This window comes from Lingula anatina, chromosome 4 (genome assembly GCF_051362555.1).
Source record: "Lingula anatina isolate TDL-2025a chromosome 4, LinAna3.0, whole genome shotgun sequence".
Taxonomy (NCBI): Eukaryota; Metazoa; Brachiopoda; class Lingulata; order Lingulida; family Lingulidae; genus Lingula; species Lingula anatina.
In genome coordinates, this window is record NC_141770.1 from 13,615,862 (window position 1) to 13,629,428 (window position 13,567).

At 35.1% G+C, this 13,567-nt stretch overlaps 1 protein-coding gene across 1 annotated transcript in view; it reads right to left on the reverse strand.

Moving 5' to 3' along the window:
• Positions 1–374: 374 nt before the first annotated feature.
• The window catches only part of LOC106181403 (C-Maf-inducing protein), a 41,551-nt gene continuing 28,358 nt past the window's right edge, over positions 375–13,567 (reverse strand). Inside the window, exons 12-19 of the mRNA XM_013565773.2 lie at positions 12,867–12,893; positions 10,501–10,657; positions 9,911–10,024; positions 6,654–6,794; positions 5,870–6,064; positions 4,804–4,909; positions 4,254–4,324; positions 375–4,032 (exon numbers count right to left, since the gene is read on the reverse strand). Coding sequence (XP_013421227.1) covers positions 3,979–4,032; positions 4,254–4,324; positions 4,804–4,909; positions 5,870–6,064; positions 6,654–6,794; positions 9,911–10,024; positions 10,501–10,657; positions 12,867–12,893 — 865 coding nt within the window. The 3' untranslated portion in view covers positions 375–3,978. The remainder of the gene's footprint in view (positions 4,033–4,253; positions 4,325–4,803; positions 4,910–5,869; positions 6,065–6,653; positions 6,795–9,910; positions 10,025–10,500; positions 10,658–12,866; positions 12,894–13,567) is intronic.

The following is a 13,567-nucleotide window of genomic DNA, read 5'->3' on the forward strand; positions in this document are numbered from 1 at the left end:
TATGAATGCGCACCCTAAATTATTTCATTTTATTTGTAAATACAATCCATGTATATCTAAGTGCAAAATAGCCATTGTGTTTTAAATGTTGTGCAAAATTTTAATTGTAAAATCACTGAAATGTTTTTTGTACAAAATACTTGGCAGAAGGGCAGATTATTCCATTGAACATTAATTTTCATTCTTTTGATGTTTCATACCAGTGTATTAAAATTAATTCATATGAAATATTCTTCTTCTTTTTACCTTTGGTATGTCCTGCTTATAAGTGATTATTATCATTCGATATCTGATGCAGTATTATTAACCCAAATAAAGGGAGTCGGATACTTATCACATACTATAATGTGCCAAGAATAATTTAAAACAGGAACTTTAATATAGAAACACATTTTATTTTCAAAATTGACATTAACATAGAAATAATATAGACAATATTTATGTTAATAAGTATATTTAAATTTTAATAAATGCAGTGTAGCACTTTTAACTTAAAATTAATTTTGTCTGGTATTTCTCATAACTCCAATGGACTGAATAAATGATTTACAAAGTGCTCTTAAATGTTTTGCCTTCTTTACACAATGGTTTAAATGGCAAACCAAATGAAAAAGGAAGTAATAATATCAAAATATGGAGACCATTTCTTTGAAAAAGTGTGTCCACATGTTCTTTGACTTTAAATTAAAAAAAAAAAATTAAAGTGTACCTTCATGTGCACTTCAAAAATATATTCGAAGGACAACTGTTTTTGCCAGTGCTTTCATTTGGTCTCTGGAATATGTGAAAACAAAACAAAAAAGACCACAATGGCAGAAATGAAAGAGAGAGACATCTGTTAAGTATGAGGGGGGAAGGGTGCAGACCACTTACTCTGTTTGTCTCAATGCGTTAAATGCCCGTGGTCATGCAAATTAAACGAAAAAAAAAAAAGAATAGTACTGAGACTCATTCATTCAACCTTGGATAACAGCTACTGTTTATCCTGGACATAGGAAAACAGTTATACTCGTTGAATGATTAGTTAACATATAATAATTTGTTTCCTGAATAAAGTGATTTAAGACTGTGGAAAAGCAGTAAGTGTGACATGCACATTTGTAACCCAATCCCAGATTGGTTAATTTTTGGTAAATCTTGAACAGCTTTAATATTGCACACTGCAATAAGGCAGCATATTCATCAGCACAGCATAAGAATATGTATGCTTGGACTAGAAACTAATTATACGCCAGCACATATATATGGGGGACGGAACCGGACACAAACGGAGGTTTTACCTGAACAAAATACTACTTCTAATAATATCTTCAGTTCATTACAGATTGACTAGTGTTACAGTATACATATATGTATATTTATATATAGCAAGGTTAACAAATAATATGCAAAGCAATATATTAATTGATTTATATGTATGTTTTGCAACATTAAGGCATACAGTGGTCCATCAGCCTCCTCTGCTGACACTAGAATGTTTTAAAAGACGAGCCGCCACAATCTGCGATGTTTTCCATAGCAATCTGTTCTATCTAGGAGACCAAACTATGGCATGACAAATGTGATTGTATATTGTATGAATATATTCTGTGACATGAAAACCTTAAAGCAGCTTTTATATTAAAAAATATACATCTTTACAGCTGTCAAAGGAAAGCCATGCATATAACACTTGACAGGATAGCACTGCAGTGGGAAGCTGAAAAGCTCTTAAAACATGGCTTTGCCTTTTTAAACTAATCACTTTAACCTGCACCACTGATAATAAAATAATATACTTGCCTAACTTTTTGGGTGGCATCTTTGCAAAGAAAAGCACGGAGGTGTAATATTTTTACTGTAATTATTTACAAAGACAATACATACTTCTACGTCGCAGAGGAGTGCACACATAACTTGGATTCATTGATAACAAACAATTACTCTGCACAGTTGGCACCATAACTTAAAGCGGCTAAACAACAAGGAAAACTTTTTTTTCACAAACAAAACATGAAAACTGGGCACCAATCTAAATTACATCAAAACAAGGGTATGGAGGAGTGTAGCAAGATTTTTCCATGGTTGCCATCTTGAAATGATGTCCGATTGTCCAAGCGACAACATGAAAAAAACATTTTTTTTTTTGGCATCTCTACCACTCCAAGATGGCAGCCATGTCATAATATTTAGGTTCCTCAAGACTTAAAATAAATATGTATGTACACACTGTCTATCAGGACAGCAAACAAATGGCTGTCTCAAGAAACAAGGTTTTTATACCTATATCTGTAAATATATCATTGTAATATTGCACATGGATGTACGCCCACTGTAACTGCCATGCCACTATATACTAAGATGAAAACCACCATCAAATGCAATCTGCTTTTTTGACCTTTGCTGTTTACCTTAGCTACCATGTCATTAGTGATGATAAATTCACAAAATTATGGAAGGCCAAATTTTCAGGATTTCCATATTTTGGTTGAAAAATGAACCTTCGAAATATTTCAGATGGAGATAAGTAATTTTAAGTATTTGCAGCAACATGAGTAATATGATTCCTGTCAAAAGGGCATATTTCTTATTGATTTAAAGATTCAAGTCGATTTTTGACGGACAAGTGATTTTTTACATAACACAAGAGAGAATGCTTTCAATAAGTCCATAATTCAACAAACCTTAACCATTTCATATGAAAACAACATTGCTGTGCTAAATTTATCATCAGCAATTAAAAAAAACTTCTTCAAATCTTTTGAGATATCCTGCTCCTTTGCGCTACAACGTGTCACCAACCAGCGGTGCAAAATGGCACTTGAAAGTAAAATTTTGATTATGTTCACAAAAAAAAAAAAAAAAAAAAAAAAAAAGTGGCTTTTTAATTTGTTGGGCATCTTGTCAAGATGGGTAACAGCTACTTTTGAATACAGTTTGCTGGATGCAACCATCATACTTAACAAATGTGTTAGGTTGTTTTCAGTTCACACTCTATTTTAGCCCATAGCACATAACACCGACATCAAAATTGCCAAATAATAAAACTTTGACACCTGACACGTGCGTATGCTTATTCAATTTCAACCCTGAGGCAGGAATCATTCTTGGCCACGTTATCTTGGGCATTCCTTTGTTGACGATGACCCATTTTTCACACACATCCATATTCACACGTATCATATTCTTCAACAAGTTTACCACCTCTCTCACAGACATCTCATCCAGTATATAAAAGCAGAGGCAAATAAAGACAATATGAATAAATAACATAAATAATCCTTTGTACATTCACATGTAACATATGGTCCTGCCATATCAAAGGCTATATCAAAATCCGCAAAACACTTACTGGTACTACACAATATATGTATTGTGATCTACATGTATATATACTGAGTGTCAACTGATATACTGTTTTCACAACGTTAGTGTGTGTGATTATACTAGTATAATATTGTCATTGGCTGTTTAACTTCAACAACCAGGCTGCAGAAGTAGTAGGCTTTAACATTCAACCATTACAATATATGCCATAGCTAGTTGTGCTGCAGTACATAAATGTCTATGATTCCTGGCAACTTTTCCAAGTTTTATTTTAATCCCCGTTTTTGTGCTCTCTTGTGACAAGGGCCTTTCCCAGAATGTATAAGTCTGTGCTTTTTTCGATCTTCCGTTCCCAAGAACTTCCTGAGCACACAATTCTGTCAGAATGTACAACCATCCACCTATGTGACTTCCATGTGCTGTTTGTCACAGTGTTGGTTGTCATAGCGCTGATTGTCACTGGATCAGTCACATTTGCAGTTGCCATGGAGCACCAGACTTTGTTCACTGCCACGGCAACTGAGCCAACAATGATGCTGCTTGTGATCAGTCATATCTGACAAGTATTTAGTAGCCATGGTGCTGGTTGCCATGGTTTCGGTTGCCATAGCAAGTGTAAAGTGATGATTGTTAAGCTCTACCATACAGAGTTACTGCAGCCCTTTCATCTAGTCACCATGCCTCTGTGTAACGTACGTCACACTCTTGAAGCCCTGGTAATTTTTCCTGAAAAATCCAAGCGTACTGATGCAAAATAACATCACCAGTAGATGTAATCAATATAAAGCAGTTAATCTCTTTATATTATCTCTGTAGATTGAATCTAAATAAAATTGTTTTAAATACTTTCCCCTTCCAAGAAAAACAATTGTTTTAAATACTTTTCCCTTCCTAGAAAAACAATGAAGTACAAATGAAACATTTGAAATACTATACTAGATCTTTACCTTCAAACTCTCAAATGTTAATGCTGATAAGCTGGTGCTGTTTAAATTCAGTTTTCTTAAATTCTTCAGACCTGAAGAGAGGAAAATGCAATGATTTATTAAAACTACCTGCATTAATCAGATGTGTGTGTGTGCGTGTCTGTGTGTTCTGATCATAAAATGAAAAATATCTTAACACTCAGACCAGTTAACTTAATCATAATACAGAAATCCTAATTAGTGTGTGTGTGTGTGTGTGTGTGTGTGTGTGTATGTGTGTGTGTTAATTACACACACATACATGCATGCACTTTTATGCTTGGGGTTAGCAGGCCAAAACATTTTTGTGACTAACTTGAGGTGAGAGATCTTGAATCAAGACACTGCCCTCAGAATAAGAGAGGCCTTTGGGATAAGGTATTTATCATTATAAGATATGACTCCCATTTGTTTTTCTTAATACAGTAACTGTTGTGGTCTAAAATAACCCAAAGTTCAATATATTATGGCTTATATATAACAATGCCTGTTGTTGTTGTTGTTGTTATTATTATTACTTTATTATTCCTACCTGCTAAGCACTGTAAGCCCTTATCTGTTACTGGGGTTTCACATAGATTCAACACTTGTAGTTTGTGGAGGTGTTCTGATATCAGCTGTAAACCAGTGTCTCCGAACTAGAACAAAGATGAAAAAATGTGTCAGAAATGAATGCCCGTCAAAGAACTTAATAAAAACAGGTGGAGAGAGTATTTAAAAGAAAAAAAATATTTAAAAAATAATAATAATTAAAAAAAGACAAACATGTAGGTCGGCATTGATAAAGTCAATAAACAAAACCCACGTCATCTTTGTGTGGCAGTTTGTTTGGGGCGTACATCTATAAAGAATATAATCAGCTTTTCTGTCTGTGTCTAAATGTCACATTGTCAGAAGAAAATTCCCTCTAACATACAAAATATTTAATAGAAACAATTAACAATTTGCTAAATAAGATTACTGAAACACGAAGATCTTGCATCTTATATCTATGAACTAACAGGTGCTCAATGGAAAAAAGTCCCTTTTTGTAGTTTTTGGTATTTTCTCAGCTCCCTCTCCCTCTCTGTGCATGAGAGATATCTTTGTACATGACATCTTTCAATAAACCTTTTCATTGTACTTTCAATGATTTAAATACCATTTAAGACCAGATATTTAGATATTTAATGAATGAAAGTTATGTGCCTTTATCATTCTAAAAATGTATTTACTTATGAACGACAGTAAATTTTACTATCATCTGTGTTTGAAATGTTCCATTTGTGTATCTATGTATGCTGCAAAGCTACTTCCCTTTATCAATTCAGACCTTAGAAAAGATAAAACCAGTTCAAAAAAGTACATGACATTCATCATTTTCTTCCAAAACGATCAGGATGATATGATGGTCTAAGTATGTGACTTGCCAGTCATTTAGACTTGAAACATTCAATGAGAAATGATATAAAACATCTGTATCCAAGCTTACGTTTTGGTCGAACAATTATTCGCGAGTAGAAAAAAAAATTGCTCTTTTTTTCTAGAAAAATTCAATTTGATTGAAAACTCCAGGAAAGAATCTTTTAGACCATGTCAGAAATCGAACATTTTCTCACCTGTGTTGACCAGAGATTTAGATATCTAAGAGACGGAAGTTTGATCAGTTCTCCTGCACAGGCACTTGAGACTTGGGTAAAGGCAAGACTGAGACATTCCAGGTTACCAAAACTGCCAGAACTCAACATCTTGGCCAAATCAGCATCCGTGGACTTTGAAGGTAATGTCAACTTCTTGGGGCCACCTTTCTGTTGCTATGTAAAAAAAAAAAAACAGAATTGCTTGTGTAACAAAGCTACAGAGATAAATCCCAGCTTATGCATCAAGAAGAACAAGCATCTTATTAGAAATAGGATTATTACAACTAAGCTTCTTTGCTAAGGAAAAGAAAAGTTTTCTTAATAATAAAAAAGCTATTTAAAAGCAACCAGCTCTAATGATCCCATTACTGAGAAGATGAAATATGGAAGAATAAGTTCAGACTATTTAAAAAACAAGAAAAAAAAGACTGACGTGAATAAAAAACCCCCAAGAGCTACCCCTTGGAACACTTTAATTATTAATCAAGATCAGTTTTCCTCAGAATATTGGGCATCTCTACCAGTTTAGTCAAATCATACTACATAAAAGAATCCATTACATACCCAATATGTTTCAAACTGCACAAAAGTATTATATATATATATATATATATATATATATATATATATATATATATATATATATATATATATATGTCATTAAACCAATCACCGTGATCATGATTACCCTTTTATTTAAAAAACAATATTTTTCAGAACAACTTTTTGCTGGAGTAAACACTTCACAGTTCTTTATTCTTACCAATTCCCTTAAGGCAATTTGTCGGTCACAAGTCGCTGCGTACATTCTTTTTCCAGAGGCTGTGCTTTGTAAGGTGGTAATAATCTGCATCTTGAGGTCATTGTTCTCTATCACTTCATGTTCCAGCATTCCACACAGCACCTGTCAAAAATACAAAGTTGGCCATAATAATAATAATAATAATAATAATAATAAACTTTATTTAAAGAGGGTAAAACATACTAAGTGTATACACTTATCTTTTACATGGTCCTAAAATCAATCTTCCTAGCTACCAACAGTGATTAACTAATTAAAAAACATAACTTTTGCAAAAATAATACTAAAAAAGACTTTGCTATCTCTCGAGCAATAGTCAGGAAAAAAAATTCAGATCTAAAATTAGCCACACAATGCATGCAGGTATGATAATAAAAAATCAACTAATCTTCAATGCCCTGGGAAATCTCATAAGAAGTGGATTGTCACTAGCAAATTGATTTCACAATTTGATACATATTCCCTGACGAAGGTGACAAGGGCTAGACACTGGAGCATTGGACAAATATGTTTCAGCTTAGTTAGACTGGGTTCCCATACCTAGATTGATCTAACAGAATCAGTCCATCTCCAAGGGGTTTCTCGCTAAATTGCTTTCAGCTAAAGCAGCTTAGATGTCTGGCATGCCTACTAAAGCCGCGAAACGATAATTAATTACCCTCTACTCTAGCTACATCAGTAGGTGTGACAGACACGTAAGCTGCTTTAGTTGATTGCAATTTAGCAAGACTCCCCTTGGAGATAGATCGATCCACAGTTAGTACGAGAGGCTCTGGGAATGGTCTCTAAGTGTAACATTGATACAAATTGGACTACAAATTGACACTTGAATGCCCAAATTTTTGTTGATCTCAGACGTAATGAAATGCCCAAACAAATATTTTTTTGTTGTCAAGTTTATCTCCAGGGAGTCTGCGGGAACACTGCACACAAAGTTAATGGCAAGCCACTGCCTTTTTTTAATCAAACCCTGGAATATTCTGAAAACAAGGGCAGCTAAAATTTCTGATTCAGAATAAAACATGCTGTGCAAGCAGACAGATTACGTTTTGTGAATCTACTAATCACCTAGCTACAAACAGTGAAGAAACCACACGCACACAGCAGGCCTTTTACTGACATTGCATTTAAGGGAATCTTCTCACATTTTTTTTCCCCACTTGACAGGCTATGAATTAATTTAGCTCAGCTGTAATGCTACATTTTAACGCCCCAGAAAAAAAATCAAATTGGACTGAAAGAAAGCAGCAAATATGGTATGGGCTGTATTTATTATTACATGCAATCCCTGTAGGATGTCATATTAGAAAGGCAAAATAAAATAAATAAAAACCCTCAAAAAAAAAAAGAAAGAAAAAGGAAAATGTTTCTGGGCTGATATATAATACGGCACTGATATGTAATAAGAATGTGGGGGAATGAAATGAAATGTCTGTGAACTCCACTCAAACCAAAATATCTCTCATGGGTCAAGTGACACCACACAAGTTCTGCTACGCGACTTGTGTGCTTCAGCAAGTTCATTTCAAGACACAATTTAGAATTCAGTTCAGTTTTAAATGCCCTCTTCTCTGTGTTCATACCTGTGTGCGTGTATGAAGATCAAAATAACTGTCAACAACTAATAATCACGGTCTCTTTTGTTACCATCTTGACAGCTAATTGAAAGTCAAGTTGAACTCAGAGCAGGATGTGCCCGACCAAATGTGATGAAACATATACCCCTTGTACCCACACAGATATCTCTTGTTGTACCACTAATCCACTGACTGCTATTGTCCAGAAAGATCACATATATATATATAGCAAGGATAATTCCTTTCATTTGCACACAAAGAAGAGTTCGTGCTGGTTCAAATCTCAATTTATCGGGTTCAAGAGGCAGCCTATTCACAGGGAGGATAATTATAGCACTTGTTCTACATATCAAGAGCACAGTGGTAACTCCATGCTATTGTCAGCCTCTCAGAGGATTTCACAATGCTTCCAAGATGAAAATAGATCTCCCTATGTCACGAGTTTCCGGGAGGCTCCCATCTGACAATTTAACGAAAATGCTGATGACATTTGAAGCAGCATATGACAACACGCAGGCAATAATGCTGACCTTTTGGATTTTAGCATTAGTTGTTGTTAATGGGTAAGCCAAGAGCAAAACTGTGAATGAACTTATTATACTGTTATATTTCATACTGATTTTGCAAAGCACATTTCCCCTGCTGCTATTTCTTCCCTCACCTCTTCACCTCCTATATATGCTTTTGTAGTCTTAAAATCTCCGATATATTTCAGCAAGTCTTATTCTACTCAGATTCACTTGTTTCAGCAAAAATTGATAAACAAACAAAGAAAGAAAGATTCTATCTCAAATACAACATTAATTTATACAAATAAATTTGACAAACATCTCATTATACAATTCAGCATTTATTCGCCCACCAAGATTGCTTGGGTCAAATAACCAAACCCACACCAATCAATGGGTTTCTGACAACCTGTCATAGGAATAGCAGTAACACATGCACACCACACAACATTTAAACAGCCACTTCTCATGCTATGATCTTTTCAGATTTCTTCATTATATGTCTGGATGAATGTGCACAGGTGTTTTTTTTCACTGCTGTTTACAAAAGATAATCATATCATCTTCATACCTGTACCCATAAAAACACGTGGAAAGTCTCAAGTCAACATATATATATATATATATATATATATATATATATATATATTGCTCATCATAACCTCCAACTTCCCTCACTGCCACTACTTATAAATCAATAAATCACATCAGATTCTTAAATATTGGAATTTCTCTCCAGTAAACAACAGTTGTGGTAAAAATTATGTCAGTTATGTTGAATTTTTAAAGACAACTGCCTTTTACACACCATAGCTACTGTGACTCGAAAAAAGCTTCCGAGTGAGTGCCTATGGGCAAGACAGCAGAGTTACCATGCAGCCACGACAGCACAAAACAGAGCTCCTCAGAAAAAAGTTTGAGGCAAAACAAAAATTACTATTTGGCAGTTTTAGTAGGAACAACAAAATGTGTCAAACAGCTACAGTGATGGTATGGGCAGTCATGGGCAGGACAGTGATCAAAATATTCATGGACATATACATACCATGCCTTCATTTTGAAAAGTTCTTTCTGTATCAAATCTCTGGTTAAAGACATACATAGTATTTGGTTAAAGCCTTTATCTACCTACCTCCATAGCTGCCTCATTTTCTCTCAGTGACAGCAACATACAAGGGTTGATCATCTTTATAATGCTCACTAGAAACTTTTTCCTCTTGCAGCAACAACAGATCAGGGCCTTCAACTGAAAAAAACATTTTTATAATTATTTCTGTTGAATTTATAATACTCAGCCACACCCAAGGAAACTGTCAGAACTTTAAACTTTTAAGAACTTCTTTCAATCAAAAATTTTCAGCGATAGAATTAAACAAGCTTTTTTAGCAGCAATATTCTCAAAATCAGAGCTATAACACTAACATTTTACAGCTGCCATTTTGTTTTTTGAAGATGGGCAGGCAGGTGAAAGCAACAGTGCCCCCTGTTATTGACTTTGTTTCAACCCCCTTTACACTTGACGGCATCCTTTCTGCATTCTTTGTGCAACCAATGAAAGTGGCATCGTCGTGGTCACAGAAAGGAAGCACAAGCATCGCTTTGGTTGCACAATGAATGCTCAATGATCGACCAGTTGTCAGCATGTTAAGAATTATCTTTTAAACCTCAAACAAGACTACAGGATGCAGAAAGGAAGCCATCCAGTGTAAAAGGGGGCTTTACCATTGTTCCAAAAAGTTCCCCTTCGTCTTCGCAGGCCATGTTGCCAGGGCAGTAGAGGTGGAACCATCCCTCCTTGCCTTCTCTTATCCCCAACAGAGACTGGTGAACCTCACAGCGACTGTCCAACGCAAACTGTCTCAGCACAGGACACATGTGACTGGAACAGAGAGACATTTCACTCTTCAGAGCTCCGGTGGAAAAACTGAATAAATCATGATCATGTTATTACAAGTAAGCCTGTTTTAAAGGAGGGAGGGGAGGGTCTTTTTTTTTTTTTTACCTTTTTAGCCCCTTAATTGAACCAAGTTCAGTATCCAGATCAAATTTGATTCATTATTGAAAATTTCCAGTCAAAAACACAGTTCTTTTGTACCCTCTGAACTCCTCTTGCTTACAAAGCCTGATGTCTCTCATAATTTCATCATAAAATGCCGATTCTGGCAACTCTTGAGTCAGGGGTCACAGGAGTAGCAGTGAAACTAATGATTTTGTAACAAAGCATCTGGGTTCACTTATACGTGGCATCCATGTGAATATTGCTGTCAAATAATAAAATTTGCCGTTCAATCAATTTGCATGGTCAAATTAATGTCAAATTAAGATGTACTGTATCGTATAACCACAATCAATTAAGAGTATATGCACTCGGCGCCTTGCATTAACTTGATGCTTTTAATAAGTAGTCCAGACTCCCAGATGACACAACATAATCATCAACATGGGGATTTTATGTTCATTATCAGATCACTGAGGAAATGTGCTCAGTCTGCTTAGTCCAGAAGTGTTGAACAAGGAGTCAAACAGTACACCTCTTGCTTTCAGCCTCGAGTCATGTAACTACCTAATATATATTCAGTAAGAATATGCATCAAAGAGAGACTTTCAGGGAACTCTTTTTTGTTGTTGTTTAAACACAATGTTTGAGTGAAACTGTTGCACATCAAAACAAAGTGACTCATTTCCACCCAGCACGATCACAGAACAATGACCTCCACCCCACCCCCCCACCCCACCCCACAACTCTCACCTGCACTCTAACTATCCATTGAACTTATCGCTAGCTTTGATCTAAAAGACATCTTTCATGATAATTCCCTTTAAAGCCTACCAGGATTAGCACAGATCATAGGCCTTTTGTTCAAGTGCAATTGAATATTTTACACTAAGTTGTGAGCTTAGAGTGATTGCATTGTAGTCTTCAAATGACACTTTTTGTTGGTGTACGTATGATGGTGCATAAGAAACACAGGTAGTATCTAAATCGGACTAATTAATTATTTTTCGGGAAACAGCTTTGAAGCAATTTCAAAGTACAAAAGCTCTACCTCCACATTTTGAATGTCTAAGTTAAATTGGGAGGTACCTGTATTATCATTGAAGCAAGTGCTTTTGAGAATCGCTTCAAAGCTCGTATGCTTTACTAAGCCCTTCCCCCTTTTGCTTTTATTAATCCAACTAAAAAAATCTACCAGCTTTGCAAACTCCTTCATGGCATGTTAAAAACTAGCTTTATAACCAATAGAGGCAATAGAGGCAAGTGGTGTTGACATTAGAATATAAAAACAATCCAATAGTTCTGGGAAATTTTATTCAACGGTACCAACATCACATTTCAACATGCCGAAAAACACAGAGGTAATAAGTAACTATGGTAATTGCTTGGTCCATTTGGTTTCATAAATCCTGTCCCAAATAATGATTTGTTGTTTTTGAAATGCTGATTTTATAGTTCTGAAAAGTTTAAGTTGGCTTCATGTCAGAAAATGCATTGTGGTGCTTGTCTGAAAATAAAAAAAAATTCTGAAAAATTAAGATATTAGAAAAAGTGTGCCATTAAAAAATTTTAATTACCACATAATCTTGAGATGTCCTTAAGAATCCTCAAGATTACACAACTGTCTGATGAATCCCACTATTGTATGCAAATCAAACTAGTAAAAACCCGTACCCATTTTGAAAGGTGAGGAAATCATTGTCTATAACCTTTATAGCTGCAATAAACTTGTGTCGAAAACTTCCATCTGGGGACCCAAGAATTAACTTAAAACAAAGTCAACTTATTGGTGTAGGTGAAAGATGGGCCATTTACCTCCTACAATAGCAAGCTATTTGTAAAAATTATAAAGCTGGCTGGTTCTGTCCCAAGGCATGGAGCTAGAAAATGGATCCTTTGTCAAATGTGATGATAACAACAATAACCATCCTCCCCCCCTCCCCTGACTGCGTGTCAGCTCATTCCACATCAAAACTTCTGATAATATTACGACATCGCAGCATTCAGTTTCTTTGCACGAAACAAAAATACCAAAAAGCTTGTCATTATAACACCAAAATCTAATTTTCCATCTTTCTTTTTTTATACTTACACTGTGAAGACTTCATCAGCAAGGGCACTGAAAAGAAAAAAGGAGAATCTTGTATAATCATGCTTTATCACTCTCTCTGTAATTAGGTTTGCAAAAGAAAACATGTTTTAAGCCTGCAGAGAGAGTAAAATGGAACTTGGAAGCCTGTTTCACATAAAATCTTCAGTTTCCAAATTTGTCCACTGTTAGCCTGCTGTTGTGAAAGTGGCCTCAGACCTCTAATTCATCTGCAAAATGGGCCAATGACACCTCGACTTCATCCGAACAAATTACTACTACCCAGAAAATCAGCCAGTAATATTTGAAAAAGATAGCACAGAAAAACAATATCCTTAAAACATATGATACTTAGATATAATCCTTCAATACATATGCCAAAATTTACAATTAACAGTCCAGAGTGCTCCCCATCAATAACAATGATCTACACAAAAAGATCATGGTCATTTGGCCAATGAGGAGGGTAAGAACACAGTAGTAATCTAAAATCCTAATCACCTTGTTAACAGGATAATCACCACATGCTCTTAATACCCTTTCTTGCTTTGTCCAAGAAGAAACAGGAATGAAGATAATAAGTTGACGTCATGACAATAACTTAGAGACAAATAAAAAAAAAGGTCAGGTTCCAATCATGTAATATTTCACAGCAGGAAAGAGTATGAAGAATCAGGTTTAATTCTCTCTTATAATTTTTTTAA